General features: G+C 38.4%; 1 protein-coding gene across 5 annotated transcripts in view; it reads left to right on the forward strand.

Moving 5' to 3' along the window:
* The window catches only part of Rgs7 (regulator of G protein signaling 7), a 436,200-nt gene that overhangs the window by 357,909 nt on the left and 53,274 nt on the right, over positions 1-25,017 (forward strand). For all 5 annotated transcript variants that reach the window (XM_074047215.1, XM_074047216.1, XM_074047212.1 and 2 more), the window contains 3 exons: positions 8,667-8,731; positions 9,554-9,630; positions 9,737-9,818. In XM_074047215.1, coding sequence (XP_073903316.1) covers positions 8,667-8,731; positions 9,554-9,630; positions 9,737-9,818 — 224 coding nt within the window. The remainder of the gene's footprint in view (positions 1-8,666; positions 8,732-9,553; positions 9,631-9,736; positions 9,819-25,017) is intronic.

Genomic DNA, 25,017 nt, shown 5'->3' on the forward strand with positions numbered 1-25,017 from the left:
CTTGATCTGCCTTGCCTACAGTTACTGGGTACTCATGGGCTGTTGATAAAATCAAAACTACTTTGTGCCAGAACTTTTTATCTTAGCAGTGCTGCAGGGAGTTAGGTGAGAGAACAGGGTGTATTCATGAGGAAGAAGGGCAAGTGATGTCACTTTGTCGCCATCTTGCTGTCAAAGTACTATTTATGCTCTGCAGTATTTAATTTCTGAGGTTACAATTCAAAAATATATATATTGAATGATTTATATGAAGATATAACAGTGGCTGCTGATGAATGGTAACAAATTTGATTACCTCTGAATTATTGAAGTAGGAGTTCAAGAAGAAACATTCTATGTAACCAAGGATAGAAAAGAGAGGAAGTTCACTCTGAGAGAAAGAGAGAAAGAGAGAGAGAGGAAGATGTGAGAAAAGCAATACTAAGCAGAACTGTTAGAAGGATGAATGGAATTAGTTAAATTCATCTATTGAAAAAAACAATTATCTTTTGTCTGGTCCTGAATAAAATCCAGGAATATCGGTTTGAAAGCAAGACAAGTAAAACAAATTGATTCAGTTAAAATGAATGGTGAGGCAAAGATATACTGGGGGCAAATACAAGTAGAAAATAAAATTAGTAGTTGCAATGTTGATCAAATGAAAAGCATTAAATGGAAAGTCATTAAATTAGTGAAGGGAACAATCCATAGAAATCTTTTACATTAAAATCTGTAATTTGAAAATACAAGAAAGCAGATACCAAAAGATAATGGAAGCACTGGACTTTGGCACACCTCCCTCAAGCAGATTGGCAATAATTCAAGTGTGAAAAAACTCATCTAAGAAATCTGTACCTTGCTGAAGGGTATTATGGGTAGGAATTTGGCAGTGTCATAAAATCCATACTGTAGTCATCACCACACCTCCCCCCAAGTGAGCCAAAGTGTTTAGTAGTGGGATTACCTACGTGGGATAGACTGCGGCAGTTAAGTAAACAAGCTGTATCTTTCATTATAAAGCAGAATGATAATTTTCAATTATGTTGCATGCTAAAAATCAATTTGCAAAGCATGTACTGTTGATGTAATATATGTGTGTATATGTTTATATGCACATATATATTTAACATTTGTTTTTTATCTCTAATATAAAAATGAGCTTTCCATCTAAAAACTTCAAATTCTCCAATAGAAAAATCAGCAAAGTTATGAATAAAACTAACAACTAAGCAAACAAAAACCTCAAGTGGCCAATAAACCTTGAGGTTTTCACTCATGAGATAGGTTTTGAGTGTCTACTATGCACTGGGTCTATCTGTTCCAGGCATGAGTGCCCCTTGGTGAACAGAACATCAAAACTCTGTCCTTGTGCAGCTGGCATTCTGTGGAGAGAAGAGAAAAACTGAGAAGTGGATTACATAAAGTGCATGCTAGGCATGAAAAGTTGTGTGGAGCAAAGGTGGGAGAGATTAGGAGAGGGTGGGTAATGCCTGGACAGAATGAAAGTTCAGCTCTGGGGACAAAGCCATTGAGAGAGAGAGAGAGAGAGAGAGAGAGAGCCGTCTGGATGAGACTCAGGCAGAGTGGTAGAGGCTGGAGGGTTACTTCATGGGGAAGCAAGGACTTTGGTTTTTTCTGGAGAGAGAGGAGATGGGAAGCAGTTGATGAACATTGAGCTTTTTGAGTGCAGTGACAATCTGATTTACATTTTGACAGAGCAGCTCTGATTGCTTTGCTGAGAACAGTCCCCAGAGTTTGGATCGGCAATTAGACATACTCATGTCTAAATTTCGGAATTTGGTGATAAGCATGGAAGGACTTGAAAGGTGTGTGACTCCTGCTCATGAGTAGCACTTTTAGGAAATGGACAATTTCTAAAAAACAGTGATACACACGTATGTGCACAAATGTTTGCAGAAATAATTGTCATATAATAGCAAAATTGTGGTTATAACTCAAATGTCCCAACTGCAAGGGCTCATTTAAATAGGTAACAATATGTCTCCAAACTGGATTACCATGAAATAGCTTCTTAAATATTACAGAAAAGCATTTATTGATGTAAACAATTAGCCCCCAATATACCATGAAAGAAAAATATTAGCCCGATGTGGTGGCACACACTGCATGATAGCTCAAGTGGAAGAATGCCTGTCTGAAGTAACCATATGCACATAGATGTTTTCATGTTCCAGGTTAGATAAAACCTATAGGTAGACTTGTATCCCAAGAGCCTTTGACCTTTCAGTATTTAAAAGTAGGTGTAAATATGAGAGAAAAAATTCTAGGAGCAAATACACCAAAACAATACCTGTAGAAGTGGCTGACTATGTTATATATTTATTCTCTCTGTGTATTCCCTTAACAATGAAGGATTAAGAATTTTAAAGATGAAACTATTTCAACTTTTCAGATAAAACAAATATATATATATATATATATATATATATATATATATATATACATAATTTTGAATGAAGATCTGGTTTCTCACTGACGAGGTGACTGATGAGAGCTTGTGGTTTGCCCACTCCCCATCATGTTTCCATGTTCTATGTTGTGGGTGCCTTTCCTATTATCTCTGTGGGTCATATTCCCAGAGAGCAAGTACTAGAACTATGGCCACAATGTCACAGGCTCTACTTGCTCACTGTCAGACTCTTTCCAAGGACATTTTTGTGTTTACCTGTCCCCCATCAGCACTGTTTTGCTCTCTTCTTGCCAGAATAGGTTATTCTCACTCCAATATCTTTGCTGTTTAGCTGAGTGAAATATGACCATTATAATAGAATATTGACATGGAAATCCACCCAAAATGTTAAGTAGATAGGGATGAGATGTGAAAGGGCTTTGGTTCACTGACTTAGGAATGGTCACAGTCATTGCTTTCAGCTCACGTGGAGGGTGTTAAGGCTTGAAGACAGATTTTGTATTGGTGAGGAGGTGGGAGTCGTTGCCTTCACTAGCTTCTAGGGGAGGCTAGCAGTGCCTGTCCCTACCTTACACCCAGTGAGAAATTTCAAGGGGCATTTGAGAGTTCTTGGCAAAAGTCACCTACATCTAGGAACACAATAAACCTAAATGCCCAGGGGACAGATTTATGAAGGGCAAAATGCTGTATATCCATGAATGGAAGAGTTAAAAAGGAAGTGACTGTGGCCTGTGGCCTTTGATCAGGGCAAAGAATGTGTGAATGTTTCTTTCAAGGACGATCTGTATCCTGTGTAATAGACAATCCCATCCTAGAGGGAAGCCTGGTGGGACAAATAGCATCATAGAAAGAGGCTAGAGCCCAAAGGGTCAGGGCATCGATCAGTCCCCACAGGGCCCCCACAATGAGATATCTCTAGTAACGGGGAGGGAGACAGTCTCCCAAGATTTCATGAAAGGAACGTGACAAAATAACAAGCTTCAAACCTCTTAGGAGTCCTTGAGCAAACCTAGATCAGCATGATTGTCTCAGTCAGGCAAGATTGCAAATAACCCAATTAAACAATGGGCAAAGACCTGAATCAGTATTCTCAAAAAAAGACACACATGACCAACAGGTATATGAAAAGGTGCTTAGCATCATTAATCACTGGTAAATGCAAATTAAAGCCACAGTAAGATATCACCTCACACTTGAAGAATGGCTTTCATCAAAAAGTTGGAAGACAAGTGCTGACAAGAATGTGGAGAAAAGGGAACTCTTATACAGTAATAGGGAGCCGTTATGGAAAACAATATGGATAATCATCAAATAATGAAAAATGGAAGCTCCATATAATCCAGCAATCTGTTTACTGGGTAATATCAAAGGTAATGAAATCACTCTGTTGAACAAACAGTTGCACACCCTTCTTCATTGCAGTACTATTCACAATAACCATGGCATGGAAATCAAATATCCACAAATGGGTGAATGGATAAAGAAAATGTGGTACATATACGCAATAGAATGCTATTTAACCTTTTTTAAAAAGGAGGAAATTGTGTCATTTGCAACGTGGGTGAGCCTGGAAGACATTATGTTAAATGAAATAAGCCAGGCACAAAAAGACAAATACCACATGATCTCATTCATGGGTGGAATCTAAAAATGTTGATTTCAAGAAGCAGAGAGTAGAATGAAGGTTATTAAGGTTGCCAGCCAGAATCAAGGAATAGGGAGGTGTGTGGAAAGGATACAGCATTTTAGTTAGAAGGTATAAGGTTTGGAGACCTCTTGTGTGGCTTGTGATAGTAGTTACCACCTAGCCTTGAAAATAGCTAAGAGAGTAGATTTCAAGTGTTCTCAAAACAGAAAACAGCTGAGGATGATGAGGTAATGAGTATGAGCAATGAGCTTGATTTAGTCATCTCGTGCTGTGCACATGTGTCAAAGCATCATTCTGTATGTCATGAATATAGACAATTTTCATTTGGTCAATTTTAATAAACAAAAGTAATGAAATAACAAATAAAAATTAAGTTCCTGTGATGTGCATATTGTATTTCAGTTCCCTACCAGCTTTGACCTTTTATCTTGGCTATAAAATTCAAATTCTGCATCAAATATTACGGAAGAAAAAGATCTATTCCAATTAAGAAAAAGCGTCTGTGCTGACTGTTCTCTCTCCTTCCTTCTTGTGCTCCAGCTTCAGGTTTAAGAACCTCAGTTGGTGGGGCTTAGAGGAGAGACAAAAGGAGAGTAGGACATTCTCTGTAATTTGGTATTCTTTGAACGGCCATGAAAAGCAAGATTGAGGGGATTGCCTGAGCTTTTAAATGCAAGAACAGGGCAAGAATTGGCCCACACAATTCATATTAAAAGACTTATAAAACATAAAGTTTCATCATGACAGTAGGTTCCAGTTGAATCAATTGGGTTATAAGTTGGATATTTACCAGGTACATATTTGGCATTTGTATTTATAGTCTTCATGAATTATGTCTTTGTGACTTTCCATACTTAGAAACTGGGTTTTGGGTTTTTTTTGTTTTTTTTTTTTCATTTTTCTTTTATTATTCATATGTGCATACAAGGCTTGGTTCATTTCTCCCCCCTGCCCCCACCCCCTCCCTTACCACCCACTCCGCCCCCTCCCTCTCCCCCGCCTCAATACCCAGCAGAAACTATTTTGCCCTTATTTCTAATTTTGTTGTAGAGAGAGTATAAGCCATAATAGGAAGGAACAAGGGTTTTTGCTGGTTGAGATAAGGATAGCTATACAGGGCATTGACTCACATTGATTTCCTCTGCATGTGTGTTACCTTCTAGGTTAATTCTTTTTGATCTAACCTTTTCTCTAGTTCCTGGTCCCCTTTTCCTATTGGCCTCAGTTGCTTTAAGGTATCTGCTTTAGTTTCTCTGTGTTAAGGGCAACAAATGCTAGCTAATTTTTTAGGTGTCTTACCTATCCTCACCCCTTCCTTGTGTGCTCTCGCTTTTATCATGTGTTCATAGTCCAATCCCCTTGTTATGTTTGCCCTTGATCTAATGTCCACATATGAGGGAGAACATACGATTTTTGGTCTTTTGGGCCAGGCTAACCTCACTCAGAATGATGTTCTCCAATTCCATCCATTTACCAGCGAATGATAACATTTCGTTCTTCTTCATGGCTGCATAAAATTCCATTGTGTATAGATACCACATTTTCTTAATCCATTCGTCAGTGCTGGGGCATCTTGGCTTTTAGAAACTGGGTTTGTTGTAGTTTTCCTGTGGATCTGTTTGTTATGACTCTTGACACTTTCATCAGGGACATCAGTGTTTTCACAAGAGACTGCTTTGCCTCAGAGAGACTTATGAAATTAAATTCACTCCCTATTTAATGCCTATTCATTCAGTCATGATCTAGAAGCTTTGGCTTTTCCATCTAAATTCTAAGTTGCACTCTGTGCCTGAGTCAGCCCAAGTAGCTCTTCAGGACCCTCTGGCTTTCTCCCACGTAGCAGCAGAGTCTCTTATTGAATAGTCTTGTTTTCTTGACCCCACTGAGTCCTCAAAATTGTGTCATATGGTCTCCCAGGAAGTTATTACACAGATAAATATTTACACTTGGTATTGAAATGAAGTCCTCAGCAACTGAAATTATTTTAAATAGAACGCCAGAAGTGACTTTTAAATTGATGGTTTCAGTATTTTCTCACAGCAGAAGATATTCAAGGGTATGTTTAAAAAGATTCATTCTTTGTATCTGGGCCTATGTCCTACATAATATGGAGCACTTTCTTTGCCTAAATATTTAAAAATCCCCACAAAACCACTTACCTGAGCCACAGTTCTGTCTATGCACAAGTCCTCTCGTTCTTCTATTTTTTAGATTGGAAGATTTCCTGAAACTGGAACCTATTTCTACTTAATCCACCTTCCTTGTCCACTTCTTGCCACAGTGCTGGTGCTCCCTGCCCACAAAAAGTGAAAGTGTTGTTCATACCTGTCTTTATACTATAAGTATGTCTAAACTCAACTGGTGACGTTGGGGCCTTTCCACCTTCAACAGAATCCAGATTGTTCTCTACTCTGCTAACCCAGACTTTTATCTGTCCCCTCTTTTCTCTTTTCCAAAGAATCTAGTAGACACTTAGATTTTATTACAGGATTTGACTTTTAAATAGCACCTTCTGAAAATATTATATTGACTCATTTATTCATATATGTGAACCCTTTCCTCTATGTCTGTCCACACTGTCACTTGTTCCCTAAAGAGTTCTTAAATCACATCATAGGACTCCTGTGTTAAAGAAATACTTTCTGTAAATGCTTTTCTCTTGCTGTAACTTTTTAGTTGACCAGTTATAAATATGTCTCCCCAAAGGAGACTGATTTGCCAAGAGCAAAGACTGGATGACCAGAATGAATAAAGCAAGGAAGGGCTTACCTGTGCTTGAAGTCTGACTCAAGGTAACTTTGTAGGAAAGCTCTAATTGTTTAATTAGACTTCATTTAAGAAGAGTTAGTTTTTTACTTATGAGGAGGCACTCTTGGGGCTACTGCACATATCCTGTATAATTTCTGTTACCAATTGGTGAAAACATTTTAGTTGTTTTGTTAAATTCACAGTTTTGGTTTTGAAGTGCGATTTTTGAAAATTGCTAATGTTAATAGAAAAATAAAATTACCATGGTCAATTATGGAATGTTCGTGTTCTAAAACCATAAACTGGTGTCTTAGCATTTGTAGTAATGTTAACATCCTTCCATGGCTGACTCGGCCTTCATGCTGGATATCTTACAGGACAGAATTTGAGTAAATAGTGTGTTTGCAGTGGTCTCAGATTTTCCGTATAGCACTTGGACTTAGCTAAATCTAACACTGATATAGCTTCGTGCAAAGGGCATATGTGTAAGATAGCACCACAGAGGTGGCCTTACAGAAAGTAGCACCCGAGAGGCCTCATCCAGTGGTTTTATTCATCATCTAAAATATAAATAGTTTATCTTGAATTTCATGAGGTTCAAGTATCATAGTTCATGGGAAAATTTGACAAAATACATTTTGGAAAGTGGGACTCTACTGAAGGACCCCAGATGTCTTGACGTTACCCTACAATATCTGAAGAAATTGTCTTGATGACAATGTTGCTGTTGGTTTCCTCTCTTCTCTGTCACCATCCTACAAAGCTGCCAAGATGGCAGCCAAGGAGTCTGAGTCCCCAGGAAAATGGTGTGGAGAGGTAGCACAGTTTGGGTAGTCAGAGGTTCTACTCTTCTTCTGGCACCAAAGCAACTGACTGGTGAAAGGCTCTTATAAAATGAAGCAGTGAAGATGCCAAGAAGCCTTGCCTTTACATTAACAGATCCTTGTAGTTGACAGTAGAATCTGGAAGTAATTGAAAGTACTAAGAATGAATCCTTCTTCATAGATTTCCTTTTATGAAACAACTTTCTTTGTATATTAAATTTTTTAAATTCATTTGCTACCTCTTCTTAAAGGTTTGATTTTTCCCCTTATTTGGTGAGGATAAAAATTATGACAACCACTTATTAAAAATAAAGAAATGGCTACTAAATTTCTTTTATTATTATTATTATTCATTTATTCACATGTGCATACATTGTTTGGGTCATTTCTGGCCCCCCCACCCACCTCCATCCTCTCCCTCCTCCCCCCTCCCTTCCAGGCAGAACCTGTTCTGCGCTCTTCTCCAGTTCTGTTGAAGAGTAGAAATAAGCAATAATAAGAAAAACATAGCATTTTTGCTAGTTGAGTTAAGGATAGTTATACAGAGAGATTCCTAGCATTGCTTTCATGTACAAACGTGTTACAACCCAAGTTGATTCATCTCTAACTGATCTTTACACTGGTTCCTGATCCCCTTCTCATATTAACCTCTGTCGCTTTAAGGTTTTTGTATTAGTTCCTCTGGAGTGGGGACATCAAACGCTTTCATGTTTTGGGTTTGCTATCTAACCCCCTGCCTCCTGTATGTGTTCTACCCTTGTCATGTAACCCAAGTCCTACAACATAGCTGTATTTACTTATTTGCCCTAGATCTAAAGACCTAAATTTCTTAATGTTTCTATTTAATTATGACATCACAAAGGCCACTGTGTTTCAATTTCAGTACTATTTTTATAATCATTTATTATCTAAAAAGATAAAAAAATACAACTTGGGGAAAAAGTGACAAACATCTTGATTGATGGTGCTATATTTTATATATACTGCATCATTGTTAATAACCAAACAAAAATGGTGGATTTCTTTTTCCTTTCAGCTGTTTACCTCTGCAAGAGAACAATGCAAAATAAGGCAAGACTAGAGCTTGCAGATTATGAAGCTGTAAGTACCGAAGACTTTCCAGTAGAGAAAGGTATAAAATGAATGGAAATAAGAGCCATGGAAATTTCTGGGTCCTCTGCATTCCTGGGTCTTAAGGATCACATTTCCATGAATGAGGCAGCAAGTTGGCACAATGCAGCTCTCTTTGCTTGCTTCCTGCATTCATGCACATTGAAGACAGTGAAATTCTAAGCACATAAAAGTGTAGAAATGGGGAGCATATCTTATCCTCCAGAGTTGACTTAACTGTAAAGACTGTAGAGTTTAGATAAATCTTTACAGAAGATTAAAGACCCATCACCCTGGAAACAGGGTATTTGCAAAATCTTCAGGTTGGTCACCACCACCAGATAACATTAATCTCATACAACTTGCTCAAATAGTTGCTGAATTGTAACTCACTGTATTCAAAGCATCATACAGAATTGGTACTGGGGTGCCAAGGTTTGCATTTATTGTCAGGACCTGAATAAACTGATTGAATCAGTGGTAGGATACAGAAAAATCCAATGGATTTATCTCAAATACTTTTCACATACAAGGTAGTTTCAGTAGTTTTCAGATATGTATTGGATGTTTAGTTATGTTCTGTAAAGTCAGTTATTCATAAAACTTTATACTTGTTGTTGGTGGGGGTTTTTTTGTTTCCTCAAAGACTGTGATTAGTTGAATTCAGAGAGAATGATTTCTTCATAGCCAGAGCCCACTTAGTACTTTAGAAATTCTAGATTTGTTTTCTCCACAAATACACATGGCAAATTAGCTAGGAGGGAGGAGTGAAGGTGAGCACCAGAACTTCTTCCTTTGTGGGCTGTTTTTCAGGAAAGCCTGGCCAGGCTGCAGAGAGCATTTGCCCGGAAGTGGGAGTTCATTTTTATGCAAGCGGAGGCACAAGCAAAGTGAGTCCTTGTGAGTCTTTTGGAAGCTCTGTTCAAGTTGTGGCCTTCTGTCCAGAGAGGCACCACACTTACCACTACTTACTCTTCGTTGTTGTGATGTTGACAGAGTGGACAAGAAGAGAGACAAAATTGAAAGAAAGATCCTCGATAGCCAAGAGAGAGCATTCTGGGATGTACACAGACCTGTGGTGAGTAAGCATAGTCATGTCCTAAAGGTCCATGTCTTGATTTTGATGGTCTTGGTGCCCTGGGGCAGACCACAGCACTCCTGCCACATGGTCCATGGTGCCTTGATGAGTGAATTCAGGAAAGACCCCTTTCAAGTGAGGTGGCCAGACTTCAACTAAGTGTGATGTTCAGCTTCTAGGACTGTTCATTCCCACCATCCATCACTAGCCTATTCACATGTGAATTTGAGGTGCTTGACGCTGTTACAGACATTTAAAAGAAAACAAAGCACTGCAAACAAAGCAACTTTTTATGGCTAATTGTTGACTTTGGGGGGGCTTTATAGTGAAAGTATAAGTCAAAATGTTATCGCTTCCTTTTTTTTCTTTTTTAGAACCTGTTGGTATTTCATACAATTTCAGTTTCAAAGCAGCTCATACTTTTAATGATCTAAGATTGGATCTGTATTCAGTAACTTAGCTTTTTTTTCTTCCTGCTAATGTCAACTTTTGTGCAGTGGTGTAACAAATACTAAATCCCAGAAAGCCTTGTGGAAGATGTAGAGCTACTGTAATGAGCATTCATAACACAGCGCGTCTCACAGACATGTGGGAGCACATCTGTAATCCCAGATCTTGGAGGCTGAGGCAGGAGAATCAAGAGTTTGAGACCAGTCTAGGCTACTTAGGGAACACTATTTCAACAAACAAAAACAGCCTGTCTAACCTCATTTTTAAAATGTTGGTAAGTCATATTTTTCTTTTATGTATTTCTTTAAATACAGAAAAGGCAGTAGAGGACAATGTTTGCATAGGCATTATTAGAATAAATAACACATTAATAGCATGCAAGACAAATCACTCAAAGATACCTTAAAATTTTCCTCTCAACTACCAAAAAAGAAAGACTGGAAAGGTCTGTTTACATATTGATATATTTCAATTTCAGAGAGCAATGCAATTATTAAGTTCTGTTTTGAATTTGCTCTTTTTTGAATTCTCAAGAGATTAAAATTAAGGCTTAACTGGTTTTTCTATTCAAAATTCAGTTTGAGTTTTATTACTCACTCTGAAAAAAGAATTAGGAAGTCTCACACACACACACACACACACGGGCACACACGCACACGCACATCTATTGCAAGGCTATGAAATAGAATTTTTACTTGCTTGTTTTAAGTAACCTCTAGAAACTAGTCAATACATTCTGTTTCCCTTTTATGTTCCATATTATTCCTGTGTCATGCTCCATGTGTCCACTTTATCACCTGTGGACATCTGTAGCCTTGTTTAGCTTGCATGTCCTAGATTTTGCTGGCAACCCATGAAGACTCACTCAACACCTTCCCAGCAACCTGTGCTGCTGACTTTGACTCCAGGCTTATGTTCCAGAAAACCTAAATTGATCCCAACAACCCTTGCTATGCTCTCCTATCTCTGATACACTCCTGTGGGAGACAGAATCTGTCCAGACTTGTCTGTCCCTCTCCTGTGTGTGTCAGGCCCTGTCCTCCACATCTCCCACAGCAGAAGCACTCACAAGAGCTCTCCATGTCCCTGTCACATGCCTCACTCCAACTAGAAAGTCAACCCAAGTTGGTTCTAGAAATAGAGGCTCTATCTTTCTCCCAACTTGAAAATGCTTGATTTCACCTACAAAGATGGCAGGCAAAATGTCGTTGCCTGTGTTTGAGTAGGAAGCAAATAGACCTTTAGGTTGTCTGAGTACCTCTGAGAATGGCACTCACCTCACCCAAACCTGCCTTCAACCATCTGTTTCTCCCACATTATTTGCATTACTTTAGAGGTAATACCTATCAGCAGTTTTAAAACTGAAACATTTTGAGTGGTCCCGACTTGTGAACTGCCTACCGTTGTCTGAAGGTCAGGTCCACCATGCAGGAGCTAGCCCCCTTTTATCTTGCTTTTAGTCTTCTGGGTCCTTATTGAGGAATAATGACAAAAATGACAAGGACGGGACATTAGTAGCAAGGAACTCCTCAAAGAGCTTGAATGGCTGTCTTCTCTGCCAGATGCACAGACTGTCTGTTCACTGATTGTAGTGCTACCTAAGCAATGACAAGAGCTATGATAATATTCCTCAAAATAAAAGTCATATAGGACCAAAAGTGATCACAGCAATAATGTGACAATGTCCAAGAATGGCTATACTTTTGTATTCATCCCTGAAAGCAAATACTGCAGTTACTGTAATCCTCCCTAGTTAGTATGTTTAGGCCTGAAGTCCTGTATCTCAGGGTTGAAGTGGATAGCTATTCCTATAGCTGAGTTTGTTCTTCATACCCTGTCCTGACTAACAGTAGTGAAAGACTCTTTAGGCCTTGTTGTAGTCATCTTGTAAGACCTCATGTATCTAGACAGGGTTAGCACAATCAGGTTTTGCATACTAACACCAAATTATTTTTACCTGAGAAACCTAGAACCCTAGCTATGTGTAGGAAAATACCAGGGAAGATCTATGACTCCCTCCAGAGGTTGAATCTGGCATGCCCTGGATCCACTGTTGCGCACTACCCTCACCAGGAGATGTCTGGGTACCTGTGAGATGGTCCTGTCATGTCCTCTTCCGGTTTTCACCATGCTGGCCAGACTTCTGGCCAAGGAGACCTGTAACAAATTGGGGTGGGGGGGTTTGCAACAGCTTTGGGTTATCTACTAGGCCTACCTTGATAAGTATCTACATTCTGAGATTCAGAAGCTTCATTTATAAAATGAAAAGTACCTTGCCCTGTTTATGTGAGCATCAATTACAATTGGATGGGTAAAGTCAGCTGGCGTATCATTTGGTGTGTGGATAGCAGCAAATCCACAACTTCCTTTGTGAAGAGATGCAAAGAGCAGCACAAAATCACAGCATGAGAACAATTTAATGTAGCAAATAATCCATAGTATTTATACAGATGTGACACCTACATATCAATGGCTTCCACATTGTCAACACATCGAGCAGAATACAACCAAGAAGAATCACAGCCTTCCTCTTCGGTTCAGAAGTCCCAACCAGAATAATTCCTAAGACTACATCACAGTGGTTCCCTTCCTCTACAGCCTCAGTATTTCATTCTTTGAGTACTTCTTGTATAAAATGAGCTGACTTTGGCATAAGATTGAGGTGGTCATCATGGGGCTGATATAATATATGCTCTCTCTCTCTCTCTCTCTCTCTCTCTCTTTGAGCAAGATGTCTCACTTGCTAGGCAATTGCAATACCACTTGAGCCATCACCACTTAGTATCTTTTACTTTTGAATTCTTTTTCTTATGTTTGTATTTTTTTATTGCGGACTTTATCTTAGAACTTGGAATCTGTCCCTTAGTTTCAGACATTGCAAGAATTGTAAGAAAGTGGCTTTTATTGTTGTTTATCCAGTGCACCTGGAATGAGCTGATTGTGTTGTCTCTTCAAAGGGTTGGCCTATATGGAGCTTCTTGCACTCCATGAGGAGTGCATTTGTCCTCAACTTTTAATTGAAAGGCATCACTCCTCTGGAGCCATCTGCAAATATAATGACTAATCCCTGTTTCTTTCCAAAGCTGACTCTGAAACTCATGAAACCCAGCCTGCCTCAGCCATCACCTCCCCACCACATGCAGCCTTGTGTAGTGGGGCCGTCAATTCAGTATCAATATGTACCAGGCATTGTACTAAAGCCAGGCATAAAAAGTTCATTGAAACACAGCCTTGACTGCTAAAATTCACAGCCCAGTGGAAGCATTTTATGAACATAGTCACTAGCACATCACAAGACAGGTGTGACTGACACCAGTTGTTTTCTGAGAGGAGATAGTTTCCTGGCATTTGTGTGACTTGCCCACATATACAGCTGGCAGTGGAGGAGCCAGGCTGGGAGCCAGGGAGTAGTACAGCTCCAGGCAGAGGACATAACAGCAGCAAAAGTGCAATTGTACTATATGCATCCCTCCTCCAAAAGAAGGAATAAATCTTTAGATTAGCAATGTTCCATATATGCTATACCTGTCCATAGGTGTTTTGTTATGTTCTTTACTCATGGTGTTCAATTATTCTTTTTTTATTCCTTTGAAATTCTCAAAAGCCCAGGTTCAGGGCATCTTTCAGGCATTGTAGGCCCTGACTAGGGAAACCCACCCACCATGCATCAGTGATGGGCACACAGCGTGTGCACTAGTGGGTCAGTGGCACCAGTACTCTCCAGTACACTCCACCTTTAGTTACATACAATAACCTTCTGTTACAGTCTGTCTACTTTATCATATCAAAGGAACCGAAAAATTGTAGTACATAAAATACATCTAATTTACAGACATTATTAGCACATGAAAGGTATAACATAGGGGACCCTTCTTTGATTATGTTTTTTAAGGTTAATTAAAACACCATGAATTAGCCATTATCAGTTTTAAAATTCTTGAGATGGATCTTCCCATTAGAATAAAAAAGTTATAACCTCAAATGTCACAGCTTTAAGTCAGCTTAACAAAACACTTTAAGGTATGTAATATATTTTCCTGTATTTGCTTATCTTCATAAACATATAAAGTATCTTTATTTTCAAAAACCAGATCTGGGGTTGCCCTAATAGTATGTGAATGTTTTTCATTTTGTCCTCTTTCACATTTCTACTATTATATCATTCAATAAAAAATGAAACACATAGACCCAATCCTTATAAAGCTGTCTGAGCTCAAGTGAACATGACCTGCTCTTTGTACTTGTTCTGCCTGGCTTTCATCTAATTTGGCTTGATGCTGGCATTAATTTAGTCAAGATTAAGTTGGAACCCAAAAACCAGAAATACAGTGGGGAGACATATCTAAATAGTAGCTCAGCACCTCTAAAACATGCTTAACTGCTTAGTGTGACAGACTATGAGGTTAGATGAATTAATACCTAGAGTTGTAGGATACATTGGTAATATGATTTAAATATGATTTTTAAAACCATGAGATCACTCTTAGATTAGCAAAAATAATCCTCTGTTGTACTTAATAGCTCTATAAAAATACAGTTAGCTTCTCTAAACGTGTCAGTGTTTGCTCTGTAAACATTGAAAAACTTAACATCAAATTCCTGAGAAGGACTCTTCACGTACCAAAGGCTTAAAACAGAATTGCCAGAAACTACTCAAAGATGCAATGGAAGAAAGACTAAATTTTAATATGTTGAAGATAATACAGAATTAGGTAGGGTCTGTATAATGTTTCTTTTCTTTTTCTTTTTTTTTCTTCATGGCTGTGGGGAAGAACCCAGGACCTTATACATGCTAGGCAAGTGCTCTGTCACTTAGCTACTCCCTCTAGTCCAGTGTTTCAAATTTTTATGAACCCCCTCCAATGGATAACGCAATAGATGTCTGTGCTAATGGAACTTTAGCATCTAGATAAATTGATGCAAAAAATTTACTTGTCAAAGTGTTGAAGAAAACTAACTTTGGAATTCATGCCCAGTTCCAGATACAATACTTTAAAAAGAAATGTGGCTGGCTAGGCTTGGTAGTACACAACTGTAATCCCAGCTTCTCAGGAGGTACGGGTAGGAGGACCACAGTCAGAGGCAAAAATGAACACAGGCAAAAATGAAAGATCCTATGTGAACTAAAAAGTAAAAAAGACAGGGGTCATGACTCAGATGGTAGACCACTTGCCTAGCAAGTGTTCAAGCCTCTGTACCATGAAACAGACAAATAAACAAAGAAGCTGAATTGGAGTTGAGAGGCAAATGAATGGATGGCAAAAAGGCAGAGTTGAAAAAAGAAGCGAAGAAGTATCAGCACACACCATCAAGCCAGCCAGTGTCTAGCATTTTGAAAACACTTTTGTATAGAGTTGGAACTGAGATTTATGCTTTTACCTCACACTGGATTCTGTACGACCAATGTAAAATGACAGGAAAATCAAACCTCAGTATGAAAAGTTCCTAATCCTCAGAACGATCAAAAATCACTGACAACTTCAAGCAGTAGAAATGATGAGTTCATTTGTATCAGTTAGAAAGAATGATCAGAAATACAGTGGAGGAAGACAGTCCTTAGATAAGGAATGAGATCAGGAACTTTTAGAACTCTTTCCAGGACGGGTCATTTTTTCATCCTAGCATCTTTCTAAGGGTTGGCAATAGGTTTGGGAAGCTGAGTTTGTTGCAGAGCCTGCTGAGTATGACAACACGACATGCAGATGGAGAGACACCTTGTCTCCTGGGACCACAGTCTGAGGATGCTTTGGAATGCAGAATTCATTCTGAACCCGTAAAGTTAAAGGTAACAAACCCTGAGGCAGGAAGCCTGGTGTCAAAGCAGATCTGCTGTCCATTCAGAGGGTCTTCCATCATCCTTCTTCCTTACCTACAGTTCCATAACTGCAGAAGTAGTATCTAAAGTCCCTCTGCATCTTCTTCTTTCTTGGAATGCATCAGTATGAAATATTCTGATGAAGTAAGTGAATGTGAGGGCGTATGTATATAAAACTTCATTTTTAAGGACATTAAATGCTAACACTGATCAAAATAAAACTGGAGTAACTGTATTAATTTCAGACAAAGCACCTCAAAGCAAAGAAAATGATTGGAGATAAAGGGTATCTTACTAATAGGTAAGATAAAGTGATCAGTTCTTCATGAAGACACAATAATCCTTAATGTATGGGACAGGTTCAGTGGCTCATGCCTATAATCCCAGCTGTGTGGGAGGTGGAGATGGAAGAATCATGGTTTGAGGCTGCCCAGGCAAAAGTTAGGGAGACCACATCTCAAAAACAAGTCCAAGGTGGCACAGGCCTGTGGCCCTAGCTGCAGGAGACAGAGGTAGGAGGATCACAGATCCAAGACCAACACTGGGCAAAATGCATGAAAAACCTATCTGAAAAATAGCTAAAGCAGAAGAAAAGAGCTGGAGCCAGGGCTGAAAGCCCTGAGTTCAGATCCCAGTACTGAAAAGAAAAGTATATGCACTTAACAACAGAGCATCAAAATACAAGGCAAAAACTGATAGAAGTGTAAGCAGAAATTGATGAACATGGCATTGTTTTCCTCTCTCAATAACTGATAGGTCAAGCAGACAGAAAGTACAAAGGACATGGGTGAGCAGAAAGCCACGATCCATCCGCACATTCCATTCTAGGCCATAGAGGGCACCTTAACAAATTTGAAAGAACAGGAATCATAAACCATGGTGAAATTAAACTACAGCTCAGTAACAGAAAGGTAGATGGAAAGCTAAAATACTTAGAGATACAATGCATACTTCTGAGTAAGACAGAGGTCAATGAAGAAGTCTCAAGAGAAATTTTAAGATATTTCAAACTAAGTGAAAGTGAAAATACACCTCATCAAAATTTACAGGATGAAGTAAAAGCCGAAATTAGAAGGAAATGGAGTTTGCGTATTAGAAAAAAGAAAGATCTACAATCAATAATCTCAACTTCCACATTTGAAAACTAGAAAAGGAATAACAAGTTAAACCCACAGTAAGAAGAAAAGAAATAACAAAAATTAAAACAGATATCAAGAGTATATAAATGTAGAAAATAAATTAAACTAAAAACTGGTTATTTGGAAAAATCAAAAAAGTCAGGTTAACTAAGAAAAAAAGAGAGAAGGATATTCTGAATTGCTAATATCAGAAATAAAAGAGAGGCCCTCACTAGTGATCTCACAGACATTGAAAGGACAGTAAGGAATATTCTAAATAACTCTATGGTCACAAATTTGGAAGCATAGATGAAATGGACCTCTCCCATCCCCGCAGAAATGCAATCTACCAAAACTTACCGAGCGTATCTATGTATAGAGACAAATCTGTTATTGAAGATTAATCTATGCAATTAAATCGAGTCAGTAGCTAATAACATTCTAAAACAGAACGCATCAGTCTCCCTGGTGAACTCTAGCAAACATTTAAAGGAGAAATTATACCAATTCTTTATAATTTTTCTAGAAAGTAGCAGAGGGACTACCTTCTTACTCATTTTATGACACTAACATTACCTTAACACCCAATCCTGCAAAGTCACTGCAAGAAAGAAAAGCTATAGATCAGTGTTTCTCATGACAAATGATGCAAAATTCCTCAGCAGAACACTATGATGTTCCATCCAGTAAATACAAGAAAAGAATTAAACACCACCACCCAGTAGGAATTATTCCAGGGATGCAAGGCTGGTTCAGTATTTGAAAATCACTGAGAGAAATGTATTACATCAACAGGCTAAAAAGAAAAAAAATCATGCAATCATATCAACACATATAAAAGAAACTATCTGATAAAAATCCAATACCTATTCAAGATAACAGCTCACAACAAACTAGGAATAGAGGGGAACATAACAATGAAAAACTATAAAAATTCCTAGTTAATTTCACACATAATAGTGAAAAAACAGCTACTTCTCACTAAATTCAGGAACAAAGCAAGAATATTCCCTCAACATTCACATTCAACATTTTACTAAAAGACTTAGCAACATAATTGGACAAGGAAAGGAAGTTAAACATATGCAGATGGGAAGGAAGAAATATAACTGTCATTGTTCACAGATGACATGATTGTCTATGAAGTAATTCCAAAGAATGAATTACAAGTAAAAAAAACAGAAACTAGTGAGCAACTGTAACATTTTCAGCACATAAGGTAAATTAACAGAAGTCAATTGTTTGCTTGTGTACCAGCAATGGGTAATTAGACATTGAAATTTGAAGGAATACCAGCAGCACTAAAAAAATGAAATCCTTTGATATAAAACTAAGATAGTATGGATAATATCAATATGGTGGAAAACCAAAAACTCTATTGAAGGAAATCAAAGAACTAAATTAAAACAATTAATTAATTAGTTTTTAAAAACAGAAATCGAGATTTGATTCCATGTACATGGAATATCATTCTTTAAAACTTGATATATAAACTTAATACAATTTCAGTCAAATTCCACCATTATGTTATAGATATCGACAAGGTAATTATAAAATTTTCATGAAGAGAAGAAAGACACAGAATAGACAGCATTATATTGATGAAGAACAAAAGTTGGAGGACTGACATTACCTGACTTCAAGATTTACTATCAAGCTACAGGAAACAAGACAGGGTGAGCCAGGTGTGGTGGCTCATGCCTATAATCCTAGCACTTGGGAGGCAGAGGCAGGAGGATGGTGGTTTGAGGTCAGCCTGGGCTACATAGCAACACTTTGTCTCAAAAAACCAAGCTCTGGGGATGTAGCTCAGTGGTAGAGTTGCCTGCATGGCATGTACCAAGCTCTGGTACTTCAGAAAAACAAAAGCAAAAAAATCCAGGGTGGTGTTGGTGAAAGACTAGACAAGTAGACCAGTGGGACAGATTAAAGAGCCCAGATACAGAAGCCACACAAATGTAGTCAACTGACCTTTTACCAAGAAACACAGACATACAGTGGAGAAAGGACCGTCTTCAACAAAGGGTGTTGGGACATGTGGATATCTACATGAAAAATAAAGACACAAATCTAATTGCCTACCTGACGCCCTTCACAAAAGTTAACTCAAAGTGGATCATAGACCTAAATGTCAAATGGAAAACTATAAAACTCCTAGAAGAGAAGAAAGGAGAAAACCGTGGTGACCTTAGGTTTGATGATGCCATTTAGATACAGCACCAAAAGCATAATCTATGAAAGAAGTCATCCATAAGTTACACTTCATTACAATAAAAAACATCTTTTTTCTGACTCAAGGTCTTACTATATAGCCTAGACTAGCCTCAAACTCATTGATCTCCCTGCCTCAGCCTCCCAGGTACTGTGATGATAGGCATGAGCCACCTTACCCAGAAAACTTTAAATCTTTTATTCTGTGAAAGACACTGTTAGAAAAATGGGAATATAAGCCTCACACTGGGAGAATATCAGAAAAACAAGAAATTGATAATGGACAGTATCCAAAGTATGCCAGCAACTCTTGAATCTCAACAATAAGAGGTCTGGAGATGCAGCTTAGTGCTAGAGCAACCATCTAGCATGTACCAACAAGGCCCTGGGTTCAGTCCCAAGCTCTGCAAAAGCACCAAAACAAACAAAAAACTCAGTAAGACAAAAAATACTGAAATAGGCAAAAGATCTGAGTAGACCCTGCAAGAGAGAAGACACACATTTTGCAAATAAGCCCAATAAAGGAGGTTCATGTGTCATTAGAACATTTCAAATTAACACAAGGAGATACCATTCCACACCTATTAGCATCACTACAACTCAAAACAAGCAACAGCAAATGCTGGTGAGGATGTGGGACCAAGAGACTCTCATTCTTTGCTGTTGAGATTGCAAAATGACCCAGCTACTTTAGAAGGCAGTTTTGGAGTTTCCTATGAAACTAAATACACTGTTGGGATACACATTTGGTGATATTTATCCAAGTACATTGAAAACTTATGTCCACAGAAAAACCGGCAACCTGCACATAAATATCTATGACATCTTTGTCCATAAATTATCAAAACTTAGAAGCAACCAGGATGTCCTTCATCTCTGTACAATGGAATATTTTTCAACAATATATGTAGAGAAAATCACTAAAGGAAAAGACATATAGGAACCATAAGTGCATAGTGCATGGTAAAATGAACCAGTCTCAAAAGACTAGATGCTCTAGGATTCCAAGTTTGCAACATTCTGGAAAAGGCAAAACTATAGGGACAGGAAAAGAGATCTGTGGTTTTTAGGGATTGAGGGGACTAGGGGGTAATGCACTGGAGAGCCCAAGACCACCAGGTGGCTTTTAGGGTAGTAAACAACTTTGTAGACTAATGGTGAAAAAATCTCACTTCAAAACCCATAGAACTACTACACCAAGAGTGAACCCTGATGCAATTTCAGGCTTTAATTGATAATAAAGTGACAATGTTGGTTCTTCAGTTGAAACAAATGTGCCACACTAATATGAGATGTCAAGAAAGGAGAAACGGGGGCCGGGGGAAGCACTTTGCTGGCATAGATAATAGACTCAAACTGATAATTTAGCAAAAAATATATAGCTATTCAAATTAGAAAAAAAAGATTTAACCTTTCTAGTCATAAAAAGTGAATTAAGACAAAGAGAAATCATTTTCTTTGAATTATAACCAAGGCAATACTCAGCAGAAAGAGCAATGCTGGAGGTATCACAATACCCAACTTCAAACTATATTACAAAGCAATAGCAATAAAAACAGCATGGTACTGGCACAAAAACAGACATGAAGAACAGTGGAACAGAGTAGAGGACCTGCCAGCTATGCCCACCTTATTTTTGACAAAGGTGCCAAAAACAAACGATGGAGAATAGACAGCCTCTTCAACAAATGTTGCTAGGAAAAGTGGTTATTCATCTGCAAGAAACTAAAACTAGATCCATGTTTATCACCCTGTGCTAGTATCAACTCACAATGGATCAAGGACCTTAATAGCAGACCCCTAACTCTGAAGTTAGTACAGGAAAGAGCAGGGAATACTCTGGAAGCAATAGGTATAGGCAAGGACTTCCTCAATAGAACCCCAGGGGTTCAGCAACTAAGAGAAAGGATGGACAAATGGGACTTCATAAAATTAAAAAGCTTCTGCACAACAAAAGAAATGGTCTCTGAACTGAAAAGACCACCCACAGAGTGGGAGAAAATATTTGCCAGCTATACATCAGACAAGGGACTGATAACCAGAATATACAGGGAACTTAAGAAATTAAACTCTCCTAAAATCAATGAACCAATTAAGAAATGGGCAACTGAACTAAATAGAACTTTTTCAAAAGAAATTCAAATGTCCAAAAAACACATGAAAAAATGCTCACCATCTCCAACCATAAAGGAAATGCAAATCAAAGCCACACTAAGATTCCACCTCACCCTGGTTAGAATAGCCATCATCAAAAACACCACCAACAACAGGTGTTGGCGAGGCTGTGGGGAAAAAGGAACCCTCGTACACTGCTGTTGGGAATGCAAGCTGGTGCAATCACTCTGGAAAAAATTTTGGAAGCTTCTTAAAAATCTAAACATAGATCTACCATATGATCCAGCAATACCACTCCTGGGGATATACCCAAAGGAATGTGACACAGGTTACTCCAGAGGCACCAGCACACCCATGTTTATTGCAGCACTATTCACAATAGCCAAGTTTTGGAAACAACCAAGATGTCCCACTACTGACAAATGGATCAAGAAAATGTGGTATTTATACACAATGGAATTTTACTCAGCCATGAAGAAGAATGAAACCTTGTCATTTGCAAGTAAATGGATGGAAGTGGAGAACATCATTCTGAGCGAGGTCAGCCAGATTCAGAAGACCAAAAATTGTATGTTCTCCCCCATATGTGGTCTTTAGATCTAGGGCAAATACAGCAATGTTGTAGGACTCGGGTTACATGACAAGGGGAGAACATATATGAGAGGTACGGGGTTAGATAGAAAACCCAAAACATGAAAGCATTTGATGTCCCCACTCCAGAGGAATTAATACAGAAACCTTAAAGCGACAGAGGTCAACATGAGAAGGGGATCAGGAACCAGTGTAAAGATCAATTAGAGATGAATCAACCTGGATTTTAACACATCTGTACATGAAAGCAATGCTAGGAATATCTGTATAGCTGTCATTATCTCAACTAGCAAAAATGCTGTGTCTTTCTTATTATTGCTTATTTCTACTCTTCAACAGAACTGGAGAAAAACACAGAACAGGTTCTGATTGGAAGGGAGGGGGGAGAGGATGAGGGCAGGGGCAGGAGGGAGAAATGACCCAAACAATGTATGCACATGTGAATAAATGAATAATAAAAAAATTAAATTTAACCAAGGGCAACAGGGAGGTAAGTGCTCCCAAGCACTATGGAAAGTGTGGACATGGGTGCTACCTTTCTGGAAAATGATCCCATCACACTAGGAATTACTAAATTAAACTCTTTACACAAGTAGGTGAACCTGTCCAGAGCTACACAAAAAAAGTGCAACTGAGTAACCATAAGGGATTATTAATGGTAGAGCATGTGTTTAGCATGCATGAGGCCCTGGGTTCAACCCCAAGTGTGTGGGGGGTGTGGGGGGAGAGAGGGAGAAAGAGAGAGAGAGATTGAGATTCACAAGATAATATATTACATTACTCAAAATGAGAAATTTCAAAGAATTTTAGAGAAAACCTATGTTGAAATGTGAAATGAAATTCTCTAAATACAAAACTCTATGAGATAATTTTCTTTTTTAAAAAAATGTGCTCAGAGAAACAATTAGGACAGAAAACACCAGGTATCAATTGTAGTTTTTCTGGGTCATTTGATATGATAGGCAATATACATTTTCCTATAAGGAGCATGTATCACATCTATATACTGAATAATTATACATGATGAAGTATTCTCAGACTCTTGTAATTGACCCATATCATCTGGAGCAAGTGTAGACATGCTTCTGCCATGCTTGGAAAAAAACAGAGCACACCAGTGTGTCACACTCCATCCCAGGCACCAGACTCTCAGGACATAAGGGTCACCTTTCCTGATCACCACTTAGACCCCACTCCTAAGGTCCACTGCTTCTCATTAAGAGAGGGTAAAATCAGAGATGCTAGTGAATCAGGGACCCAGTCTGAAAATGGAAAGCATCGTATCCTAACCAACTTAATGAAGAGAGCTGAGACATCCTTCTTTTTCTAAATCAATTCAAATTTTGACTTCAATATATTATAGATTTTGTTTGCTAATTAAGCAAACTATGAATGAAGGGTCAAGAGAGGGAAAAGGAATTTGAGGTTTAAACTCTAGTGCCTGTATTAGAACGACATTTGTTCCTTGTTTGGAAAGTTTTTTCCCTGACTAAAGTCTTATTATTTTCACATGGGAAAGAATCAGCTCAGTTCTCTATCTCACTCAGCTGTATATATGACAGTTCTCTGAAGTAGCTCCAAAAAAAGATTCCGATGTGTTCCCACAGAAAATATGCCCAAATGTGCTTAGATGTTCCAAAATGTCACCCCTTAAGATAAACTGAGTCACAAATTGATTAAGATACAAAGAGAGTTTATTTGGTCTGACACAAATTCAAGCAGTTGAACAGTCATAGAGATTTCAAAGAAGTTTTTTTTTTTTGTCTTTTCTTTTTTGGTGCTGGGATTGAACCCAGGGCCTCATGCATGCTAGGCAAGTGCTGTACCACTGAGCTACATCCCAGCCCTCAAGGAAGTTTTAAAGGCCAAAATCACAAGTGGGGAGAAAGATTGTACCAGGTGTTTGTAGATTGGCACAGGCAAAGTATCGAGCTGACTTGTAGGAAAGAGACTGGGCACCTTAAAGCATGTCTGAATCCAGGCATGGTAGTACACACCTATAATTCCAGCAATAGAAAGGCCACCAGTAACTGCATTGTATGAAAGAAAGGAGGAGAAATGGAGGGAGGGAAGAAAGAAAGGATATGTAAATAGTTCTCAGCAAAGGAGGACAAAGGAACTCTTGGGACAGAAGGGGAGTTAGGCACTAGATGACCCAGGTGGTTATCTACAGAGTGGGATGTTGTATTGCACTGAAAACTGTAGCTCTTGGCCTACCAACAGCAAGAAGTAGCAAGTTTGGGCCGCTTGGGTTTCATTGTCCTCTGGGAAGAGGACATGCATCTTGCACAAGATCAAAAGTGTATTTGTAAGTAGATGTGACTGAAGACTGGTCTCTCATTTCACCGTGGCTAGGATTTTGGGACACCTCAATCCTCAATCCACCGTTATCTGTTTTATTTTAATTTTTCCACACCAATCAGCATGACTTTCCACACACTGGCCACCTCTAAAATGGTTAGTACACTTTGAAGTTTGGTAATCCATTGAGTCATCACTCCTTTTTCTTATCATTTCAAAAACTGAACCATTGTTTTGCAAGTGATATTATCTGTTGTTCCAGATATTGTAACTAAGTGGAGGGAAAGGTGCTAAATTTTGAAATAACTCTCACCACTGGCTCTTTATCTCCAATGCTGGGAACACAGCTTTTGCGTTACTCTGAACCAAGAGGTTGCATCTTATGTTATGTTTGAGAAAAGGTTGGCATAATAAAAAAAAAATTTGCTATAATTATTTCACATTGATAACATATTTGATTATCTTGAGAAAGGAATTCTAAAAATATCTTCATTTCACTAGTGCACGTTCTGGTAAGATTTCTCTGTATTTGCTACATTAGGAGATGTGATCATAACTCAGATACACTCTCTAAGGCAGACAATATTTTCTTCCAGAA

This window comes from Castor canadensis, chromosome 11, assembly GCF_047511655.1.
Source record: "Castor canadensis chromosome 11, mCasCan1.hap1v2, whole genome shotgun sequence".
Lineage (NCBI taxonomy): Eukaryota > Metazoa > Chordata > Mammalia > Rodentia > Castoridae > Castor > Castor canadensis.